The sequence below is a fragment of the Zalophus californianus genome, chromosome 4 (assembly GCF_009762305.2).
Source record: "Zalophus californianus isolate mZalCal1 chromosome 4, mZalCal1.pri.v2, whole genome shotgun sequence".
NCBI classification, from domain to species: Eukaryota; Metazoa; Chordata; class Mammalia; order Carnivora; family Otariidae; genus Zalophus; species Zalophus californianus.
Genome location: NC_045598.1, coordinates 97,011,962 through 97,036,447, shown reverse-complemented (window position 1 = coordinate 97,036,447; position 24,486 = coordinate 97,011,962). Strand labels below are relative to the sequence as shown.

At 48.2% G+C, this 24,486-nt stretch overlaps 1 protein-coding gene and 1 long non-coding RNA gene across 5 annotated transcripts in view; one reads left to right on the top strand and one right to left on the bottom strand.

The window, feature by feature from the left end:
* Positions 1-285: 285 nt before the first annotated feature.
* Positions 286-24,486, top strand: part of TSPAN2 (tetraspanin 2) — a 65,114-nt gene continuing 40,913 nt past the window's right edge. For 2 of the 3 annotated variants that reach the window (XM_027613173.1, XM_027613165.1), the window contains exons 1-2: positions 2,975-3,120; positions 18,958-19,060. In XM_027613173.1, coding sequence (XP_027468974.1) covers positions 3,052-3,120; positions 18,958-19,060 — 172 coding nt within the window. In that variant the 5' untranslated portion in view covers positions 2,975-3,051. Of the gene's footprint in view, positions 2,431-2,974; positions 3,121-18,957; positions 19,061-24,486 lie in introns of those variants that run through there. The other variant, XM_027613182.2, reaches the window with a different exon arrangement.
* On the bottom strand, positions 2,437-3,656 carry LOC113933257. Of its 2 annotated transcripts, none has more exons than XR_003523307.1 (3): positions 3,485-3,656; positions 3,091-3,246; positions 2,437-2,779 (listed from the first exon to the last, which is right to left on the bottom strand). It is a non-coding gene; the product is annotated as an uncharacterized LOC113933257 (long non-coding RNA). The 2 variants fall into 2 exon arrangements; XR_003523305.1 differs by having other exon boundaries at positions 3,091-3,229.

Below are 24,486 nucleotides of genomic sequence, written 5' to 3'. Positions count from 1 at the left end.
CTCCATCTGGATTTCCCATCAGATCTAAAACTCAACAGATCCAAATATGAATTTATTGTCTTCCTGTGTCAGTTAGAAATACCATCAGCTACAAGTAACAGAACAGAACAAACAAAACGAGGGCGATTTTTCTTACATAACAAGAGATCTGGAGGTAGGTGGCTGCTGGTGTTGATTCAACAGCCTCAACGATCTCCTCGCTGGCATGTCTACCATTCCCTTCCCTCATAGTCACAAAGTGTTCTACAGCTCCAGGCATCATGTCTGAGTTCAAGATAGGAAAAGGGAGAAGGGAGCTATGCCAGTGACAACTGAACTTTTATCAACACAGCTTCAGATTTTCCAGAAGCCTCCCAGCAGACTTCCCCACAAATCCCATTAATCAGAACTGTCGCCCTAGTTGCAAAGGAAACCAGGAGGCAAGTACTTAATTTCCCTATCCTCTAAATTTGATGCAGTATTGGTTGATGGCGTAAGCCCGCCTACAGTATCTGTAATATTCTCCCCCAAACCTGCTCCACCTCCTATACTCCCCATCTTACCCAGGTAAGGAGCCCCAGGAGTCATCCTTAGCTCTCTTTCTCTTCTGCTCCTCATATCTACTGTCTTGTTGTTTTCTCAGTCTTTGAATCTCTCTCACATCGGAGCCTCCGTCCCACACCTGCTGCCACTGTCTTGGTTCAGGTTCTCATTTCTTCCCTGAACTGCTCTAACTAAGTCTCTTAGTCTTAAGTCTTAACTTCAAACCATCCTCCATGTGGCCCCAGGTTGACCATTCTAAAAATAGATATCTAACCATCATATCCCCTGCCTGGATCTTGTCTGTGGCTTTGCATAACACCTAGTTTAAAGGCTGACTTCCTTAGTATGTCATGTAATGTAGTCCCCCAGTTTCCTTAATAATATACTCTTGAAAATGCTTTGTTAGAGTGCTCCAGTCCTGTCAAGGATCAGCTCCCCTAAGACACAACTTCCTAGAGGGAGGAGCTGGGGAAGTCCATACTCAAAATCCAAACCTGTTGTGCTAGGCAGGCAGCCATCTGTCTTTAATACATTTGTGCTAAAACTGTAATATGAAAGAACAATAGATTTACATGTTATGATAGGGATTCTGTTTCCAGAGACTATAGAATATATCATCTCTAAATGCATTTTGTCTTGGAGACATAAAATTCAACAATATATTTAAAGTATAATATCATTGTTGTTCATTCGGTTCAGAAATTTATTGACTGCCCACTATGTATCCGACACTATGCTTTAGTTTTTTTCCTTTATAATAGAACAGAGATGACAGATCTAGAACAGTGTTCGACTGAAGCTATCTGCCTCTTTCTGCATACTTAATGACTTCCATCTTTTTCTCTATTGCACTATTTAAGACTTATTCTTATCACCAGAATCAGCACTTTCATTTTTCTGTCTTCTACTCATTTTCATAAATAAAATTCATTAGATATTCAAACAAATGTCTAAAAGCACAGATGGAGGCAAAGATGGCAAAGTGGTAGAAACTGGTTGATTGATAGAGTGCAATGTGATAATAGCTAAGCTTTATAGAGTACTTATTCTGTGCCAGGCACGGTTCTAGGCACGCTACAAATAGTAACTCCGTAATCTTCACAACTCTGTGAAGTAGGTACTATGATCTCCATGTTGCAGATGAGGAAACTGAGGCCCAAGGGTAGTTTTGCACCTCTGTCAGCTGAAAGCTATGCCCAACACCCCCCAGCCTCACCTCCTGTCTGCTTCACTTGAGCTAACTACATTTCTCCTAGTTCCAGGGGGTGGTCTTTGCTCTCTCCGGCCCTGTGCTTTTGCACATGCTGTCCCTTCTGTCTGGACTGCCTGTGGTCTGTGCTCATTCTCCGAGACCAGGTGAGGCCCACTCTCCTCAGAAAAGTCTTCTCTGTCTAATGAGGTGAAGTCAGGCTGCACCTTGCCCAGCCTCCTCACCCTGCTATATTTATGTGCTTACAGCTCAGAGATGATGCTACCAGACCTGGCTCTCTCCTCATTCTTGAATCCCTGGGGCTTGCTACTATGCCTGGCTTATAATAAGCACTTAAAGGTTTGCTGAATCGATGCATAAGATCCCTGGATTTTACACTTTCTCGTCGCCCCCACGCCGTCTGGCACCACATATTGCAGACACTTAGTCAATGGGAGCCGGAGCCTGGTTTCCCAGCCAGCAGCCTAACTTAATAAAACAGAGCAAAACAAAACCCGCCCCCTTTTCTCCCATCTCCACATCACAGTAGTCCCCGAGGATTTGAATTCCTTTCCAAGCCCTCCCATCAGTCGAATCCAGCGGGACCCGAGGGGTCTGACTGACTCCCCTCCGCTGGCTGGGCGGAGCAGGGTGGGGAGCTGCCGTCAGGGCGCAGGGCAGCCGCATCCCGCGCCTTCTGCCACTTCTAGCCTATTAAGGTAAGAGTTCCCGGAGGAGCGCGGGAGGGACCGACGGAGGGTCCCCCAGAAGGGGCCCAGCGGCTTGTGCGCTCGTCCGGCGCCGGGGGAGCACAGCCCCGGGTCGGGTGCCCCGCGACGGGTGCTGCCAGCTTCAAGGCGACCCGGGGTCCCACTTTGCTCTTCTACCCGAGGCCACCTTCCTAGGTTTCCATAGCCACCGGGGCCGCGTCCTCATTCTGTACAGCCACCGCAGGCCTCAAATGAGTCTCTGCACAGGGCGCTGATTAAATGGGTCTCGGGTCCCCAGCGGACGCTCCTTCCCCGCAGATGCCCGGAGAAGCACCGAGGGCGCTGCGCTCGCGGGGCCCTGCAGCGGGTGGACGCACCAGCGTTACGGGGGCAGAGCGGGGGACGTGTCCTTCCGGCCGCCGGATCTCCGCCCTCTCTGCGCCCCCACCCCACGCCAGCCTCTCGGGGTCTCCCGGGGCCGGCTCCCGCCCCGCGCCCGGCCCGGGCCCCGCCCCCCGAAGGCCCCGCCCACGGCCCCTCGCGCTCCGCCCCCTCCCCGCCGGCTCCCGCCGCTCCCGGCGCTTCGAGCGCGGGCCTGGGGACTCGGGATCCCGCCGCCGGGGCCGCAGCATGGGGCGCTTCCGCGGGGGCCTGCGGTGCATCAAGTACCTGCTGCTCGGCTTCAACCTGCTCTTCTGGGTGAGACCCGGAGCCGGGCAGGCCGGGCAGGGGAGGGGCCGGGCGGGGGCGCGGGGCCGGGGTCCCCGGAGAGCTGGCAGCTGCGGCGTCCGAGCCGGGCTCCAGAAGGCTGGGTGTTCAAAAAGGCTGAGGTGAGGAAGAGGCAGACAAAGAGGGGGAGGGGAGAGATAGCGGGGGGGATGGAGCGGGGGGAGCGCAGAGGGAGGGAAAGATTGAGCAACAAGAAACGGTGAGAAGGGGGGGACACCTTGTGGCTCTTCCCTTTGAGGAACCTCCGCCTCAGCTGGTGACTCCAGGTGCGGGGACACCAACCCCTCCTCACCTCCTGAGGAGTCGCCCCCCCCTTTGCCTCCGGGGCACTCACCCCTTGTCGCTCTGCTTCTCCACTGCAGCCGGGGCCTGGCCAGGGCACTGGGAGAGAAACCCCTGTGCCCGAGCGGAGCGGGGGCTGCCAGGGGTGGTGCCCCAAACGCTGTGTGTGGAGACACCACCTGGCGGTGATGGTTTTGTTTAAGGAAATTGGGGGTAGGAGTGAAAATGGCATGGGGGGGGCACGTGTCGTCCTTATTCTGGGTATTAGAGGAGGGTACCTGGCTGCGAGGAGGTGGTGGTGCTCTTCCGTGAAGCGGATGGACAGCAGAGAGGGGCTTCCAAAGGGCAGCAACATCTCCCCACAGTCCCTAGCCCACAGCCTCCGCTAAATACCACAGATGATCTCATTTGTTTGCATCAAACAAACATTCCCCGGATTAGTGGTTCACAGAGAGATAGGGGCCATGCCCCTTGTCTCCTATATTATTGGGACAAGGTTAGGGCCAGACCATCTCTAGATCTCTGGATACCCTGTCTCAGGTCCTGGAGGACTGTCAGACAAAGTCTAAAAATTATCTTGTCTGCACATTCCTCTTGGGCTTTCTCAAGAAACTGTCAGTCAGTGTCACTGCTCAGTTAGGCCCTGGGGGAAAATATAAATCTTGTGTTGGGTGAACAGGTTCCTAAGGCTAGTGGGGAGCAGCAGTGGCCTGGGTGCTTTGAAACAACCAGGAGAGAGGAGGATGGTGATTGTCCTATCTGCTCCAGGGAGTTTGTCTTCCCATGACTGCAACTAATTAATTAGTGAATGATGGGCTCTGCTTGTGTCTGCCAACCCATTAGTCCAGATGCCTGGGTGACTCCAGCAACCCTAACCTCTCAAAAGACAACTTGCCATGCTCAGCATCCTTCAGCAGGGGAAGGTATGAAGGAGGCACCCCAAAGACAGCCCCTGAATTTTAAAAACACACATGGTTTTTTAACACCAGGCATTTATACTTAGCATACTACAGGGAGGGACATTTCTAAAGGTCCTTTAGGTTGTGCTTTTTAATAGTCTGGCTTAATTTTAAAAGCTGTTAATTATAGATGTCATGCTTCGGTGACACCCTTCGCTCTCACTGCTTACAAATTCAAAACAAGTTTTCTATCAGCCCCAGAAGGACTTCTCAGGCTGGGTTCAGTGCTTATTTAGTGCCTGGTGTTGTACCAGCCTTTCCAGGGGTCATGGGAAGCATTTACTGAATGTTTTCAGTGTGTCAGGGACAGTGCTAAGCACACTGGATTCGTTATTACACTTAATCCTCGCAACAATGCTCATGCATATAATATTGTCATCCCCATTTTTACACATGAGGAAACAGAGGCTCATGTAGGCTGACTTGCCCAAAGTCACATAGCTAATGTGTGGCAGAGGTGGGACTCAGACTCAGCCTCTGTGGTCCTAAGCACTGTGGCACATTACACTCCTAAGCGGCGGTTCCTGGACAAGAAGTATCAGCATCTCCTGGGAACTTGTCAGAAATACACATTTGCAGCTCCATTCTAGGCCAGCTGAAGCAGGAACTCTGGGGAAGGGACCCATAATCTACGTTAGCAAGCCCCCCCAGGTAATTCTGATGCTTGCTCAAGTTTGAGAACTGCTGTTAAACAATTATTAAATAAGTATTATAAAGATAATTTATAATATATAAATATAAATAAGTATATATAATTTGTAAATATAAAATGCTGTTCCCTAAGCTGCTAATGTTGTTAAGGAAATAAGTCCAATGCATATAGAACAACAAGTTAATAAGTATATAATCAAGTGACAAATGTCACACTTCTGGCCATAAGCCTAGTAAAGAGGGGAAGTAGGAACAAAGCAATGTTTGAGTGTCTGCCATGTGTTAGCCACTGGGGGTTAGACATGACCTTTTATATATATGATCTAATTAAGGAGTTCAGAGAAAGGTGGGGCACCTGTGTGGCTCAGTCAATTAAGCATCTGACTCTTGATTTTGGACTCAGGTCATGATCTCAGAGTGGTGAGATTGAGCCCCACATCAGGCTCAGCACTCAGCAAGGAGTCTGCTTGAGATTTTCTCTCCCTCTCTCTCTGACCCTCCCCCTTGCTCTCTCTCTCTCTTCCTCTCTCTGGAATAAATAAATCTTAAAAAAAAAAAAAAAAAAGGAGTTCAGAGAAAGGATCACAGCAACAGCGAAGAGTCAGGACAGTCGTCCTGAAAAATAGGGTGTTTAAGCTGGACCTCAGAGGACTGGTAGAATGAAGGTGGGTAAGGCAAGGGGAGTGACAGGCCACCCACCAGCAGAGGAACAGCGTAAGGCTGAGTGTGACTACCATCTGACAAAGGGGTCAGGCTTGAGTGCAGAGATCCCAAGCAGGGTGTGCTTGAGTAAGTCACTCTTACTTCTCGGTGTCTGTTTGCTCATCTATACAATTGGGATAACAGGGTTGTCAGGAAGATTAAAATGAAATATGTAAGAGCCTGACCTCATCTTCTTATGAGTCTAGTACATAGTAAGTGCTCAAAAAAACATTGTTATTAGTGCCTGCACATAGGAGCATTCACTAAAAGTTAACTCTCTTTCCTGAGTCCCTTAATTTGGGGGAGTAGCATCTATGTTTGTGAAGTGACTTGCAGCTCGTCTTTGTTTTAGGATGACTACACATTATCCTCTCAATTTGTACCTGTGAATTTTCCCCACTAGAACTTGGAATACTTTGAGAGCAGGCTTTTTTTTATTATTATTATTCTGTTATGTTCACAGTTATATCTCCGGTGCCTAGAACAGAGCCTGGCATGCAGGATGCATTCAGTAAATATCTGTAGAATGAATGACTGAATCTGCAGGTTAGAGCACTTGGTACAAATGGCCTTCCCAATTTGCACTGAGGATAATCAGTGATCTGAGGACTGATCCTACCTCTTCCTGTGCATTAGCTGTTGATTTGTTCCTTGTTTGCACAGACTGAGCCCAGGACGGGGGTATGGGGCCTTCCTCTCTCCCAACTCCACGGGAGGGTGGGGACCAAGGGTGTCTGAAAAGTAGCAATTACAGGAGGCCTTCCCAAGTCTTAGACCTGCACCACCATAGGGAAAGGGCCAACTGAAACCAGTACATAATGCTTTAGGGGAAGGTGATTACTGGGGATAAACTATCTAGATATCTGCCTTCACCATAACTGAGGGAACCCGATTCCAGAAAAGCCCCACCCTAGTTTCTGAAGTTGTTTTTCCTGGTTGGAGGGGTTTGTGGGAAGTTTGGGGTAGGGGCAGAAGGCGGGGGCTGGTTTTCCTAGAAGGCTAGGCTTTCGCTGTGACTTCAAGTGTCTTATTCACTCACCCCTTTGCATGCTCGGGTGCCTGCCCTTCTGAGATATAAGGTCCCCCTCAGTGACCGCACTCTTTTTCCTATCAGGAACTCACCAGAAGGCAGGCAAGGAGGTGGGGGCGGGTGTGTTCTGTGATCTGCAATTTGTCCCCTTGGGTGACCACACTCTCTTTCCTATCAGGAACTCACCAGAAGGGAGGCAAGGAGGTGGGGGCGGGTGTGTTCTGTGATCTGCAATTTGACAAATGGATCTGCAGCCTCCTCTGGCAGCTTGGTTTAAGTAAGTTTCCCTAGGCTGTGCTCCTGATCTTATAAACATTCAGCTAGATCCTGCCAGAGCCAGCACAGCACTGCCTGGCCCAGGGCCGCTGACTGTATTCACCACTACATTTTTAAAAAACAAAAGTAAAGCCTGACCATGAACCCCACTAAATTCATTTCTGTTATCATGGTTGATGTCTAACCTGGAACCCCTCCCAACATCTGTCATGTCTAAACTCAGACACTATAATCAGATAGCACAGCATATGCCCATGCTTCTCACTGGAATCACCTTTATTTTTTTTTCCTCCGTTGCATAGCAATATAAATAAAACACCACAGTCCACCAAGCCACATATGTTGGTTTAAAGAAAAACCTGGGCGCTGTTTATTCCTTGCTTTATTGTTGTACGCTCAGCGTTTTCCTATCATTGTGCTGTACTGAGCAAGTCGGTGTTAGCAACCCACAGGAAGCAGGACTGTTCATTGTGGAAAGTCACAAGCCATATATGGCTTGTCTGAACTTGCTCTCCTTTCCTTCCCCGCCCCCCCGCATTTGTGCAGCTTTGGGGGTTCAGTCAGTGATGCCTAACAGGTGCCGTTAGGAAAGATCGTGTCCCATGAGCCTGGGAGTGAAAGGTGTTTGATGCGGCTTACCCAGGCTGCCTCCTCCTCTTTCTCAAACTTATTTCAGACAGTACTTTCAGAGCTACCACCTATCAGGAACACTGGTTTAAAAAAAAAAAAAAAAAAAAAAAACCTGAAGAAAGTATTCTTTGGGGTCCACCCAAAAAGTTAGACCGCCCCAGAAGGCAGATAGGAATTTCCTTGGTCTTCTTGTAGGATAGTCTTCATTTCTGATTTCTGTCAAGGCAGGAAGACAGCAGTAGAGGCCAGCCTCCCCTAATGTGGACGAGAGGGGCCTGGAGTGGCCTGAAGGGGCAAGGAGCCTATGACAGGGGCCAGTGTGCAAAGGCTAGAGGTAGAGGGCCAGCAGTCCGGCAGCCCTTGAATAGGCCCAGGCAAGATGGCCGTTCAAAGCCAGGAACTCAAAGCCAGGAAGGTCGATGCTGACATCACACTGCCAGGGTTGACTCTTGCCTGTATTATTTACTACCTAGGAGACCTCGGGCATGTTGTTTAGCCTACGTGAGCCTCAGTTTTCTCATCTGGAAAATGGACATAATTAAGTACCAACATTGATCTGTGATTTTTGTGCAGATAAAATGAGTTAATACATGTCGAGTAGTAAATAGTATGGTCCACGTACATCATTAATACTCAATTACGTAAGATATTAGTAGTGGTCATATTTAAGCACTGGAAGCACAGGTAGAAACCAGAATCCAAGAGGTTCATAAAAGTAAAGAGAAGTGGCAAGTAGGTGTCCTAGGTCCAACCAGCCAAGAAAAAGAACAAGAGTTGCATAGCTTCTCAAGGGCATGGAATGCAAAGGAGAGATTTCCTCCTCTGCAGGCACTTGGGAAGCATATGCCGACGACCTACTCTGTGCCCTGTACCCTGGCAAGTGCCTGGGCATTCAAAAATGACGAAGACACAGTCTTTGACCTTGAGGCACTCATGCCTCTATTCACTGCTCCATTTTGCCTTTGACTAGTTTATTTCCTCTCTAGTGTCTTGGCTCCTTGAGGCAGTGACTGTTTCTTGCTGGGATCATCCTTCTCGCATCCCTCAGCACCTAGAAGAGGTTAAAGCAGTCACTGGCAAAGCTCCAGCTCACAGGACTGTGTGCACCAACGCCAGCATAGGAGCTGCTTATTTATTCCCTGCCCTGCTTCTCTGCTACTGAGAGGAAGACCTTGGTGATTGGTGACCCTCTAATTTCAGTGTGTATGCAAATCATCTGAGGATCTTGTCCAAGTACATATTCTGTTCAGTGGGTCTTTTTTTTTTTTAAAGGCTTATTTATTTATTTATTTATTTATTTATTTATTTATTTCAGAGAGAGAGAGAGAGAGACATATGCGCATGAGCATGCAAGCGGGGGAGGGGCAGAGGGAAAGGGAGATAGAGAATCCAAGCAGACTCCCTGCTGAGCGCAGACATGGAGCTCAGTCCCAGGACCCTGAGATCATGACCTGAGCTGAAATCAAGAGCCTGACACTTAACCAACTGAGCCACCCAGGCGCCCCAGGAAGTCTGCATTTCCAACAAGCCTCCAGGTGATGCTGATGCTACTGGCCTAGGGAATACACTCTGAGAACCATTGGTAAAGACCTCCTGGTGGCTCACATTTCTGAATGGGGCAGAGAGAGCCCTTCGTCTTGGCTTCCTTATGGCACTTCTCTTAATTCCAGTTACGATTTTACCATTATTGTTTTAAGACCTTTTTTTTTTTTCATATTAAGACATGATGGCTTCTAGAATTACTAGGTGGCCACATGTTCATTGTCCATTGCATTTCACTGTGTAATTCTAGAACATCCATGCAGTGTCTTTGGGTCTCAAACTACGTGTGGCAAAAGAGAACATGACCTCTGTCCCCTACCTTAATGTTGACAATTAATATCACAACAGGGCTGTTCTCCTAAAGTAAATGATGCTGTATTGATTACTGAGACCATATCATGGTTGCTAAGGAATCAGGAGAAAGAATGGAGGAAGAAGCAAGTAAAATGAGAATATCAGATTGGCTAGGAGCACATCTTACAGATGAGTAAGGGTTACCTTGGCCCACCTTTTCATCCTTTTTGGATTTAATTGGGAACAAAACTAATAATGCTAATTAACGTTCATTTGGTCTTTTAGTTTACAAAATGCTTTCACAAGCATTATCCCATTTGATCATGAATTGCAGCAATCCCATGAAATAATGTAATTATCCCCATGTTACAGACATAGAAGCTGAAAGTCAGGCCCAGTATATGAGAGAAGCAGGAGAGCTAGGTTGAAACCACTACTGATCAGTTTAAGGCAGAGGAAAAGCAAGATGGGAGTTGAGAAAAGATATGTATCAAGAGACGTTTTTAAACTTAATTTCAGTAGCAAAAACTTGAAGGAGAGTAAGCGTGATATAAATGTAAGCTGTATGCTGCTGCTTTCCTGAGCACATTTTGTACACTGGTTCCTTTAATCCTCACAATGGCCCCCTGAAATAACAGCTGTTGTCACACAGGAGGAAGCAGAGGTCCAGAGAATTTAAAGAGACTTGCCAGGGACTCAGAGCCAGCCAGCAGCAGGGCTGGGTTCTGTGTGTGGCCCCAGAGTCTATGCTGTCCCCCACTCCAAACTGCAGACGAACAGGAAAGAAGGTTGGAGAGAAAGTGTGTGAATTCCAATATGGCGGCTAGGCTACTAATCACACGTGGCTATTCAAATTTAAATTCATGAATACTAAAAGAGATTTAATACTCAGCTCCTACATCACAGTAGCCACATGTCAAGTGCTTGATAACCATAGGTGGCGAGTGGCTGCAATACTGGAGAGCACAGATTGAGGACGTTACATGTACATCACTGGAGAAAGTTCTATTGGAGAGCTCTAGGCTAGATATAGTTATTCTTTTTCTCTAAACCATTTTTCTATTTATCTCTTATTGGGTCTTATAAAACTAAAACTAAAGAGAGAGAGGGGAGCATGGCTTCTAGAAAGGGGCACTGACATATTGAGTATAGATCATTTAGAAAACTCAAGGGATTCTAGCTGTCCTGGAAAGAGCGTAGAGCTAAAATAAAAATGAGTAGAGAAAGGCAGCAGAGGACTTTGTTATTGGTACTATGGGAGTGGTGTTTCCTACCTTGGGTAAGATTCAGTTTTCAGTTTGAATGTAACATTAGCAAGTCTACCACCATAGTAACACTAAGTGCCAGGCACTCCCCGTTCTAAATGTGAAACCCGAACTCGTTTAACCTCTTAGGGAGGCACTATTATTACCTCCACTTTGCAGAGGAAGAAGCTGAGGGTTTGAGCAATCAAGTGTCTTGCCCAAGATCACAGACAGAACCCAATTCAAATCTAGGAAGCCTAGAACTCCCCCTTTTTTATCTGCTGCAACTTCTCGACACCACGACACCACAGCGCTCTATGGTGGATGTTTTTGTTATCATTCTGTCTCCGGGCATCACTATGCAGTCTGAATACTCAGAAGAGGTAAAAGTTTCTGGAAGAGCAGTTGGCAGTATTCCAAAGGGCATGCCAAGTCGTCCTCCCCATCATAATGGTGATTGGGAAAGAGTCAGCTTATAAACTGGGGCAAGGGAATTGGGCAGGGATGGCAGAATCCCCAGCGGGGCAGGGCCTGGTGCCTTGCAAGCTACTGGCACTCAGCCAGGAAGCCCACTTGCTCACACTGCACATGCTCGAATGGGTCCTATCCCCCCACAAATGACTCAGCGCTGCCTGCCTTCAGGACAAAAATGGCTTCTGGCAAGATTGCTGTGAAGTAAAAGCTGGACTTTCATGATTTCTCCGGGATTCCATCCAAGCTAACTTTTTAATAAACCAAAGCATTTAGGCTTGTTCCAGAGGCTAACCTGAGTTCTACCTGAAACGTTTTTTTTCCTGCCATTGACTCTCAGGAACAACTAAAACTGGGTGTAAATCATTTTCATTGATTGACATGTAAGAATCATATTTATCTCAAGAGTAGTTCTCTCAAACTACCTTGAACAATATTAGGCTGTAAAACAAATATCGTTAAATGCCTAGTCTTTGCTCACAGGCAGCTCAATAGAGATGAGACCTCACAGCCGGCATTGTACCCCTCAGGGTGAGTGTTTACTCAGAGGGCGAGCCTGAGATAAGAGCCAGCCCATGTTGCCAGGACGAAGTCAGAGAATGTCCACAAGGTTATTACTGTCCTGGAAATCATCGCTAGGTAAGGTAAGGCAGACCTTGGATTTCGTTCACTCTGGTGACTTGGTGGATTGGATCTTAATTCTGTATGTATTTGATCTTCACTTAATCAAGCCTTCTGCTCCCTGGAATCACGAGCCAGCAGTCTGTGATATTTGTGTTGCTGTCAAAGACAACTATCCCGCCACCCTCTTTCTCCTAATTCTTGCTGGTCTTTCCTCCCTCCTCCTTTGCCCTGTATTTCTTTAGAGAAGAGGCCTTGTGTAGAACCACTGAATAAACTCAACACATTTCCCACCGCCTGTGTTGGATCTGCTTTGTCATGACAGCAAGCTTTCCCCCACCCCAGGTTAGTTTCTTTCCCCTGAGCCCGGAATGCCCCCAGCCCTTCCACACTGCCTCACAGCAATGCCAGTCGATCCACACAAGTCAACTTCCTAACAACCTAAGCAAACCGAAGAAGGTATGTTTGGCTCAACTACATAGCCCCTCATTCCTTCCAGAGATGAATAGCACACTCCTGATTCGGTCATGGTTGTGATTGCAGAACGCTACCATCAGGATGGAGAATTCAACACTGATTGGTTTTAAAATATATCCTTACCTGAAGGAAGTCTTTCGGGAATTTCTTAGCGTGAGCTTGTTCTCATGGAATCGTTATGAGAAAAATAATAGGGAAAATCAGAAACCCTGGTCCCTAACAGGTACATTTCCAAGCTAACAGCCGCTTCATCACAGGCTGCCACAGCGCGGCCTCGCGGCCCCATCTCATCTGCTCCTGACGTCAAGGCGAAGGCAGCAAGCTTCCCTGGAGGTGGTTTTGCATGGATGTCCTATGGCATTGGGCTCTTGTATGTCTTCTGACAGAATCCTTGATTTCGAGAAAGTGCCGTCTGACTCCTTGCCTTGCTCTCACTGAATAAGAGGATGAAAATCTTGGGAGCTGGCTTTCCTCTTGCAGAAAATTAGTGTCATCTTCCAGAGCAAATGTGCTTCTGACTTTTGCCTGCTAAAAGGATGGAACTCCATTCACCTTATGGTATCATAATGTGGTTTGAAATCAGACCAAGACTGTGCGTGCTCATTACCTGATTGCGTCTGGGATGGGAATTGCCACCAAGAGCAAGTATTGGCTTAAAAGCTTTTAATGAAAACTCTAGGTTATAGTGTCATTTCCAGCTTTCTGTGACTTCATTGCAAAGAAGAGAATTGCAGATGTGGTGGGTTATGTAGACATCCGGTGTTCACCCTGGGGAAGCAAGAACAGAAAATTGACCTTGTTCATTCTTGCATTCAAGTGCTTTGTGTGCATGCTGCTCTAATTGCATTAGGCATTCATAAGCCTCTGCCTCTAAAGGGCAGGTGTGGCTGTACCCTTGGTGTCCGTGCATGAGGCACGGCGCACATCCCCACAGGCTTAAGAAAACACAGAACTGATACTACATGCCCTAGTTTTGTTCTGTTTTTCTGTGGGAAAGTACTTTGCTGAGTCTATTCAACAGTATGTTCACACTGTGCCTTCCGAGGTGTCTGTACAGTGTTTCCCAGGTGCAGATATTTTTGAAAATAGTACTTTGCAAAGGATTCCCATGGGGGCAATCACTCCTGACAGCCTGTCTTAATCAAGTCAGGTTGCCATTAAAAAAAATACACACACACACACACACGCACACACACGCACACACACACCCCACAGAGTGCCTTACACAACAGGAATGGATTTCTCACAATCCTGGAGGCTGGAAGGTCAAGATCAAGGTATTGGCCGATCAAGGTATTGGTGAAAGCTTTCTTCCTGCTTCCAGATGGCTGCCTTCTCACTGTGTCTTCACATGACAGAAACGGAGAGAAAGAGGGAGTATTCTGGGCTCTCTTACAAGAGAATCCCATCATGGGGTCTCAGCCTCATGACCTCATCTAGACCTAATCACCTCTTAAAGGCCCCACCTCCAAATATCATCACACTGGAGGCCAGGCTTCAACAGATGAATCTGGGCGGGAGACAAAATTCAGTCCGTAGCACAGCCTAATCGGTACCTTTGTGAAGGCCCTCCACTCTTTCCTGGAACAGATGTCTGTTGGGAGCCTGCTCTGCACACAGAGGTTAAGTGCAGTATACACACTGTCCCTATGCCCATGCAGCTCAGGCCTTCATTTTTTTTTAATTCCAGAAATATTTAAATAGAAATAGTTATATGAGACATGAAGGCAGGTACATACCCAGGCCAGGGTAGGCTCCCCAGAGAAAGTGACTTCAGAGCTGACAGCTGGGGCAGGGGTGGGGAGAGGGTTTAGCTAGGTGGACAGGTAGGGGAAAAGAGCTTTCTAAGCTAAAGAAATAGCAGGAGCAGAGACCCCCAAGTGGAAGAGGCAACTGAAACCTTGTGGCTAGAGGATCTGAGGACAGTTGTCCCCCATCTAGGTGAAAAAACATATGCTGTGTGAGAACTTCCCCAAGGAAGCTTTTTACCCAGAAAGGGGGCTTTCTGCTGGGGTTAGTAACCAGATAGCAGAGTGGTGTGTCTCAGGGTTGTCATCAGGGTTGGCTGGCCTCCTCTGGGTGCGGTGGGGGTGGGGGTAAGCTAGGAAGCCGGGGGGACCCAGTTCTGACAGCAATCTTAGCCTTTTTGCATCTCAGCACTGCCTGATTTCCAACTTAGTGCCAAGAACCAAGTTTGTGATTCATGAAATCTTTTTTTTTAAGTGAAAAAAAAATGTGTCCTCAAGATAGAACATTTCATCAGCAATCCCAGGAAAGTAGAAGTAAATACAGTAAAGTAAAACCGAAATCCTTTAACAAGTTCTGCTTCGTGTTAAATGACCTGTTTCTGACAGATAGCCATTACTTAAAGGAAACTTCTGGCCCATCCACTTTGCTTTAAATGCTTTCTGAGCACGTCGGTAGTCCTCTCTTCTGCTACTTCTGTTTTAGAAGACAAACTGTCTTCTCTAAAAACATATGCTTACAATTTGCAATTTTGTGTCCGGCAGACTCTGGAATATGGTTAGAAACTGAAATCACTTGCCGGTGAAGATGCATAATATAATTGTATCTGGTGACCCCCCCCCCCATTTAATAACATGGATTGATATGTCACTGTTCCTTTCACTGCTGCTTTTTTTTTTCTATTTTATTTCTTTTTAAATAATGGGTACACTTTTGCCCTTGGAATCCTGTCTCATCACATTCTCTGAGTTCCTAACACACAGCTGACACTCAGGAAAGAAATGTGACACAAAGAAATGATGATATCCAGCATCTTCTCTTGGGCTGGTTCTGTGACTGAATTCTCACCTGCAAGGTTAGTGTCCCTCCTAGACCACCCAGTAGGAATCAGCTTCTCCACGAGCCCCTGAGATCCTCCTGAGAAGGAGCTGGATCTTCCTTTCCTATTAATCCTTGGCTCCTGGCTCACAATAGATGCTCGATAAATGTTTATTAAGTGACTAGCGTCAAAGTCCCACTCATGCTGCTGTACAAAATAGTCCATTCCTGGAAAAACAACATTTCTAGTGATAATTATTCCAAAGGCATGGGGATTGGTACTAGTCCTGGAAGCAGGGCAGCCCTCAGCCACGTTCTTTAGTCAGTAGAGTGGATCCTTCTGGTCCTCACTGCTCACCACATCCACTCCCCAGCTTCGCCGCCCTCACCTTCGGCCATCAGGTCTTTATCTCTGGCTCCTCGCTGTCTGGCATCAGGGAGCACTCATGCTCCCAATTGATTCCATCAGAATGAATAGCTCCCGTCTCCCCTCCCTCGAGGCCCTGCCATGGACTTTCCAAGATGGTAGCAGGCTAAGAAGAAGCCATGGGCCATGCATGGTCTGCCCCAACTTGGCCTTTTCCAACCCCAGATTCCTCTTTGCCCAAGACAGGCTCCAGGTAAGGAAGCGAAGCCTTACCCATGCAGTTCCCTCTGTCTGGTGTTCACTCCTCCCTCCAGTCCTCCCCTGCTCAAGGACATCAAATTCATTCTTCATGGTGTAAATCAAAACAGAATGTCTTCTGCTGAACACCGATTGTCGTGCTTTGCTCTGCTCCCTAGGCAGTGTGACGCTCTTCCCCTGAGCACACTTCCTGCATTATATTGCACATACCCATTTATGGGATTAGCTCCCATGTGAGACTGTGAGTCCTGGCTTTCATCATTGATTCCCTGAAGCCTAACACATCCCCAACCCGGACCGCAGTTGATTCCTGGAAAGACAGGAAGGAGTTGAGAGCAGGGGCAAGAGAAGGAAAGGGCAGCCTCTCATTCCTTACTTGTTCTAACGTTGCCTAAGGGGCAATGTTGCGGCTGAGATTAAGAGAAGAAAGAACAGGGAACAGAGGGGTTTGGGTCTAGAAGGGGTTAAAATTTTTCATGGGCCTGAAGGCTTCCCCCACATCATTTAGTGAGATGTCTCTTCCGGGGCTTGGGATACACAGAGCAATGGGACTTCATAACACTTTAGCCTTGCTCACGTTGCTCCTGACTTGGTCTGGAACTGGGGTGAATTTTTTCAATTCAATTCCATTTCTAGGATGAGGCAGATCAACCAAAGCCCAGTGACCAGAGTATAACCGGAGCCTTATAGGAATGGTGAGTTTGGAAAGACCAAAGGGCTACGTGGTCTCTGTTGATGTCACTTTCCAAAGCAGTGATCGCTGTTGTCACGAGCAACCTCAGGTCTGATGGGTCCTCACCCACGTATTACTGACATGGCCAGTGGCTGTGTGCTGGGAGGATTCCCTCTACACAGTGATGACATTCAGTTAAGCCACAGTTTCCTTGACCCGGGAGGAAACCCGTGTGGTTTGGGGTTGGGGGTGTGGATGAGCAAGCGCAGATTTTTTCTCATTGCCCCATGGCTTGAAATTGCAACCTCTCTTTTAATTTTCCATTATGCATCAAATACATCTGTGCCAGAAGTGGACAAATGTATTCCGTCTGGGAGGACGATCCCAGACAGCAATAAATTAGAGTCTGTGTACAGACATGCCAAAAATGTGGCCGCGTGGTAGGGTGTCCCTGGGACCAGTCACCTCCTCCACAGTCGGTTTGGTGGCTGTAGGCCTTGGCCTGATGCCTCTGTCAATAGATTTTGCTTTGTATTTGGAAACTGTCTTTCCATCAAGTCACCACAGAGGCAAAATGGGGAGGGTTGCCTGTGTGGCTTTGCTGGGCATATCTGTCCCAGGCAGCCTCGGGAGCTTCCAGGACAGTGCCTTCCCAAGGGCATCACTCTCTTTCCTGCACCAGAGCAGCAATGACCTCAAAGCTGGTTTCCTCCCAAAGTAGAATACGGCCCAAGAAAACCCTCTCCACTTTTTCTGGATGGAGCAGATAAACTACCATATAATGCATCGAGGAAACAACATTTTTAAATGTACAAGAGTAATTACATGCTTCATGCGGACGATTTAAAAGATAGAGTGAAAAGAAAAAAGCCACCTGTAATCCTACCTTCGAAGATAAATACTGTGAATGTTTTAGCCTGACTTCTTTTAATATTTTTCCATGCCATGCTACCCTTTTAAAAAGGCAAAACTCTTTTAAAGCTGGTTGAGTCCAGCTCCTTTAGCTGTCCCTCACATTATCCAATTAGTGCTTTCCTCTGAGTACTGGAAACTTTTACTTATTCCACATGAGAGAGTCCAGCTGGTTGAGCTCTAGCCCCTCTGACTCCTCACTGAAGTCACGCCGCTCTTCTGAAGAAGCTGGCCTGGAGGGGAGAGAAGAGAATGACTAAGGCCTTCTATAAGTCCAGCCAGAGAACCCCAAAGGGCAGCCCCAGGTCTTGACATGCAGCCCTGCCAATAGAGGGACCCTGTGTACAAAGGGCTCTGGTCTGCCCCTGACTTTGATACCATTTGTCCTTATTAAACCTCTACTTGTCTGACTTCATCCTGTCCTGTTGCCAGCATCTGTGTCTGCTCTTCGGAGAGGGACAGCCTCTAAACTGTTCATCTGGTGACAGGCTAGGGGCCCCCCACACTGTTGGAGGTCAGGGACAGGGACAGCCTCGAAACTGTTGATCTGGTGACAGGCTAGGGAGCCCCACACTAACTAGATGGGTTGGCAGAACCAGGAGGCAGTCTTTATATCTGCTTACTTCCCCGTGTGACTTGAGTCCAGAAGGTGCCCAGCAAATGTCTGTTGCTTGATTGACGTGATGCAATTCGGGGTGGGTGCTTGTGGTGGGAGCCTGCCGGCAGGCAGTCCCCACAATCCTGCAATGGTAGAAAAGACCCAGCGTTGATGCGGAGCCTCACAAAAGCCCCGAGTCACCCAGAGGAAGCAGGCAATGACTCTACCAGCCACTGCCTGTACCAGCCACACAGCCTCACCATGAGCCACACAGCACACAGACCATGCTTTTTCAGAAAAGTTTTTTTTCCTTTCTCACTTTCCATAGAAACTCAAAATAGCAACCAAAAAAAAAAAAAAAAAAAAAAAACCCAAAACAAAACAGAACAAAAAATGGCCAAGCTCCCTCTCTGCCTGCAAAACCATCCCCAGGCAATGCAGTGACCCTGGAGGCCCTGGGGAGAAAGTGTTCTAGATGTCTCTGAAACCGCTTTCTAAGTGGTACTGCACACTCTTGAGGTGTGGGCAGGTCCTGAAGGTTGTGTGTTTCCTTCTAATTTAGAAGAGTGGGTTTCCACCAGGTCTGAGAGTTCCTCTTGCTGTTGGCAACCCAGAGGCTGAAACACAGTCCCTCTCACAGTGATGCTGGTGAGGAGGTCTGGGGTCCCCAGCAAGGGACAACAGGGCAGGGGGCAGATGCCTTCCAGGGGGACTGTTATTGGAACATTCTTTTTGAAATGCCTCCCCGGGCAGTGCTGTCTATACCCAGAAACCACAGGGCAGCCCAGCAGAATGGGGACAACTCAGCTTGGAATCAGGAAACCCTAGTTCTGATAATACCGTCAGGGACCTGGGGGGCTTTGAGCTCATCGTTTCTCCTCCCCCAGGAAACGTGAAGGGCAGACAAGCTGATTTCTAAAGGGATAGCCTTTTCCAGCCTCAGCACTCTGTGCCCACAGCCCACTCCTGGGCTATGCCTACCCTGTCCCCTTCCATTTGCTGAAAACCAGTGTTGTTTCCCTTTTTTCCCTTTCAGTTGGCAGGGTCGGCTGTCATTGGTTTTGGACTATGGTTTCGGTTTGGAGGCACCATGAAGGATTTCTCATCGGAAGACAAGTCCCCAGAGTATTTCTACATGGGTGAGTGACTTCAGCTTCCCTGAGCGTGACCTGGAGCTGCCCCCGAGGCTTAGAGCAGAACCTGCACCTGGACTTCCATGGGAGGGGAAGTGAGGAGGCAAAACTGAGTCCTGTAGACTCTCTCTGGCCCAGGGGCTGGAGGGGCTCTGTGGTCAGGGCGGGCAAGGACCCTGCACCCCTAGCCTGCCCGCTCCTCACATGGTTCATCGAAATCAAGAAAGACCAGTGTGGGAGGACGGACCCACTGTGCTTCTTTCAGCCACCACTCATTTCCAAAGAAATTCGAAGACTCCTTTTTGCCCACTGAGCAAAGTGGATGCTCCACAAAGTCAGTTACACATCCATCCATCTGGGCTGATGTGGCCCCTGGCGAGTGAGGGGTTTATTTGTGATCTTGTATTTTAAGTTGTGCATGAGGGAGACATAATTCCAAGTGAAGAGACATTTCAAGGTTCAGAGGTACTCACTTCCTCCCTAACTAGAGACTGCAAAGGGCAGGGCTCCCCTGGGGATGAGGCCACCTCCCTCCCAGCTGTAGGGAAGGGGTGAGGCGTGGGGGGTGGCCTGCAATTCTGAGACAATGTGGTAAATAGGGGCTGAGCATTTCCCTGGGTTTAGTCCCTCTGATCTACTTCTCGTCTTCTTCTGCGGGCTGTCCTCACTCTCCAGCTGAGTACACCCAGGCTCGAGATTTCAAAAAGCCTGAGACCATTGTCACTACAGGTCATAGTCCTATGTGTCTGGCCATTCCAAGGTCTGCGCCAGCCACAGAGTACATAGAGTATGGGGAGAAGCAGGGTCCTGTGCAGGTCATTTGCTCCCGGTTCCAGAAAAGCAGCGTCTGCTTCCCGGGAGGGAAGGAGCCCCCAGGCTCACCCCGAGCCTCGTAAAGTGCTGCTCACAGCTCTGCTGCTTCCTCTTCCCAGCAGCCTTCCCAAACCGGAGCCTCCTGAAGAGAGCAGCCATCGCAGCGAGGATACTTCTAGAAGAAAGTAACCACAAACCTACTATAAGACAGTGCACATTTCCTCAAATCTTAGATGCAGTCTTTGGTAAAACACACAGTTATCTTAAGTTCCACTAAGAAAAGGAGAAATGCTGCCAATTCAACCATGACATACCATAAAATATGCATCCTAATTTTAGGGACATTAAAATGTGAATACGTCCAATGTATCCATTGAAATTGGTGAAACACACTGAAAGAAGCGTGGAGACGGGGACTCTCCAGAGTTAGTTCAGAGTTCAACAAAGTCATCAAGGACCCAGGTTTTTTCCATCTTTCCCCTGGCCATCCTCGGGATGACCTCAAATGTGTCCCCTCAGATTTAAAAGATAGTTGTGGTGGCTCCAAGTATCATATCCTCATACAGCAACGTCCAAAAGAGGAGGAAAAAAAGGAAGTTTCACCTCACATGGCCCTTTGTAGGAATGAATACAGCCTTTGTCAGAAGACCCCCAGCAGACCTCTCCTTGTAGCCTTGGCCAGAACTGTACTGTGTGCTCATGCCTGAACAAGTCCTGGCCAAGAGGAGACCTCCTGTGACTGCCCCCTGTGACTAATGGAGAGTCACCCTGGGCTTGGGAAGGGGCCCAGGCTCCCCAGAGGGCCCCTCACGCTTGGACAAAATCAGAGTTTTGTTACAAGAAGAAGCAGAGGAATCTGCCATCAGACTTAACACTGAAATGCTCTTTTCCACCCACATGGTTTCCAGGTTACACACACCCCTCTGTCCAAAGCTAACACACACACTTAACACATTTCTCCTTGAGGAACTCCTGGCTCTGCGAGCCTCCTCAGAATCGTTCTCCATCCCAGAGCAGGCCCCAGTGCCCCAGGACAAAGCTCAGCATGTCCTGGTCCTGCACCACCTCCAGGGGACACGCAGGAACAGTCAGGGGAAGGTAGCAGAAGGAATGCATCTCCCCTCGTGTTGCTCATGGTCCCAGGGCAGCTTATTTCATAACTGTTCCCTGTGATTCCGAACTCCACTCGGCACTGTCACATCTCAGTGCCCACTGGATTACCCACAGCAGAGGTCTGATCCCGCCGTAATGGGATTCTTGCCTCTACAGACATATGCAATAATAAATAGCAGACAGTAATCACAAGCATATGTTAAGTGCTCATGGGTGGTATGAAGAGAATCACTGAATTAAGAAGTGAGAAGGGGCGCCTGGCTGGCTCTGTGGGTAGAGCATGCAACTCTTGATCTCGGGGTGGTGAGTTCAAGCCCCACATTGGGTGTGGAGCCTACTTAAAAAAAAAAAAAAAAGATTCTGTGTGGGAACAGGGATGGTATGTGCCTGTGACTTTAGCAGTCACGTTAAAAAAACATCACAGATTGAGGAGAAGCTTCTAACAACCACCTGGCTGGCTCAGTCAGGACAGCATACTACTCTTGATCTCAGGGTGATGAGTTTGAGCTCCACGTTGGGCCAAGTTGAAGAAGGAGAAGGAGAGGAAGGGGAATGAGAAGGAGAAGAAGAAAACACTGGGGGCCAGCAGGAGCCAGCGGGACAGGCCTCAAGGTGGAGGGGTGCTTGAATGGGGCCTCAGAAGACAGTGGGTTTCAGATAGACTGAGTTAGGGAGAGCCGTAGTCAGGACTCTGAGTTAGCACTGGCCAGTGTAAGGCAGGCAGCTGCCCACCCATTTCTCTAGCCAGAGGAAGAGATGGCTCGTCATTCAGGATACTCTTTGAGGGGGGTCTTCCTAACCTAGCTCCTCCAACCATATATAACTGATCCTCAGAGTGAACATTACTTTCTCTCTCTACTCTGAATGCAGTAGTTACCTGATGTCCTAACACGATGTCACTCCCAATAAAACGGTGAAAATCTTTTGCTCCTGAAATTCAGGCATATAGAGGTTCAGGGTATCAGCCTTCCGTCTGTCTTCTCTTCACATGCTCTTGGCTCTGCACCAGAACCCTATTTATCTCCTCTTCCTCAGGTAGGACTCCCAAGACTTTCCCTCAGAAGCTGCTTTTGTGCCCTCAGGTGGGTGGGGAGGAGTCCGCTCTTCTTTAGAACCGAAAGGTGGGAAAATATCCACCCGTTCACTTACAGGCAGACATGCCCCTTCAAGTTGTTTGGCAATAACTAACTGCCAAAAACCCAGCCACCTACCCCCCTCACCACCAAGGTTGAGGTTGAAAGATGTAAATCTCTATAATGTAATTCCTGAGCTTGAACTGGGAATTTTGGGCCGCAGTAAAGAAAAACCATTTTTATAAGACCAGAAGACCTGGGTTATACGAAAAACATGTAAGAAAGGCTGTCTCCCTTTCAATGAGGATAAACATCTGGCTATCTAAAAACCTCTTCATGGTGTTTTTAATTTGGGGATTTCATCAGGTATTTGGGTTTCTGCAAACATAGTTATGCATTGAAGCAGGGGCTCCTCTATTCTTTCCCTCTTTTTTTATAGGCTCTTTTTCCATTTAGGAAAAAATATAATCTATTCACGGATACATCAGCCAGCATCTATAGTCCTGGGCTCTGGAGTCACACAAAGGAGGATGAGAACGCCGTACTCGCTCCCATGTATCTTTGCGGTCTATTTGAAAAGACTCACAGAGCTAACAATTTAAATTCTAATGGAAACGAGCGTGTAACTAAATGCCAGCTAAGTGGTATGTGCCGTGGGTGCATCAGGGGTCATTCTAAACCAGCGAGGCAAGGATCTGATCTAGGTTTGAAAGACCAGGCTGTCATCAATGAGCGGAAGACAAACAGGGACAGCAGAGGTTGTTGGGCAAAGACGGCACCGGCGCATCCACGGGACAGTGATCAGCAAGCCCAGGCTGGGCAGAGGACTCTGGTCGGAGTGGAACAGACTGGGGCAAGGTGGGAGGTAGGATTAGAAGTGCCAGGGAGGGAGGGAGAGGACAAACACACAGGGCCCTGAATGTCATTTGGTAAAGCAACAGAGGGATAATTCAGGGTTTGGGGGGAGGTATGATCGGCGCTGCATTTTAAAGAGATTATTCTGGCAGCAGCGGAATGAGAGTGGAGACAGAAAAGAACACGCTAGGTGACTGATACCGTCAGACAGAAGGGCATCGGCGTGGTGGTTGTCAACAGTAGGAACTGTGAAGAAAGAGACAGGAAGACAAGCAATGTTATTAAATGTTATTATTAAACAGTATTAAAGTCAGGGACAGAAGGAATCAAAACGATCAAAGATATCAGTGATAGAAGAGTCAAGCCTAGCAGGAATAATTCATGATTCTCAGTGGGAACCGGAGTTGCAGAAGGAAGGGCTCCTGCTCAGGTGGGGGGTGGGGGGGGTGGGCTGTGGACCTGAGGTGCAGTGTGGGGAGCAGCCTCTGTCCGCGTTGGCCCACAAAGTGCTGACAGCAGTTTCACACGTGTCGATTTGGGTCCAATGTAAGAAAACCTTTTTCATGTTTTTATAAGCCCAAGAAACTGAGCAGACTCCCACAATAAGAGTGAACTTTCCCCCACATTGGTATTTACTTAACCACTAACGTGCAAAAATCAGAATGGAGTGTTTGTCAATTCCGGAGGTTCCAGGGTTGAGTAGGAGGGGAACTAGTTCCATGCAGACATTCCAGATCCTATTTACTAATCTTAATTGAAGCAATATGAACGGCCCAAGATGCAAGAAATGTCCTATCTTGATGGCCATATCTGTCAGGACTCTTTTCATTGCAAGTCACAGAAACTTGACACAGGCTGTCTTGAGCAAAACAGAAATTTCTTGACTCACAAAACCGAAAAGTCCAGGATTCGTGCTCATCTCGGGGGGTGCAAGTGATGGGGTCAGAGTCCAGCCTGTACCCGTCTCTTTGCTCTGCTCCCCTTTGGCTCCATTCTTGGGCAGGGTTCCTCCAGACGTGGTAACATGGCTGCTCACAGCTGCAGGTGCCGGCTCCCTAGTAACCCTGGCAACGGAGGTACCTACTTCTCTCATTCCAGCAACTCCGACTAAAACCCTGAGCCTCACTCTGCTTGGCAGTCTTGGGTCCAGGGCCTGTTCCCACACCAGTCATTGGAATGGGCTTGTTGGCCAAAGTCTGGGCTTCACATCTGCCTTAAAGGCTAAATTCCACAGGGACTGAGCAGAGAAGGTTTGTTTCTCTCACAGAGATGAAGAGGAAGTGAATGCTGGCTAGGGAAAACAACAGTCTATATGGCAGGGCCAGAGTCCTTCTAGTGTGTTCTTAGTGACCCCCTGGGGCGTGGATGTGGGCTCCGCCCACCCTTAATTCTTCCTCAGCCACACCTCCTGTCTCCGGGTCTGCCCTTGAGTGGCCAGTGGTGAAGATGCTCGTGGTCAGTGCTCCAAGTTCAGGGAAACATGTGGTCAAGAATCTTAGGACTAGGGGCGTCTGGGTGGCTCAGTCGTTAAGCGTCTACCTTCGGCTCAGGTCGTGATCCCAGGGTCCTGGGATCGAG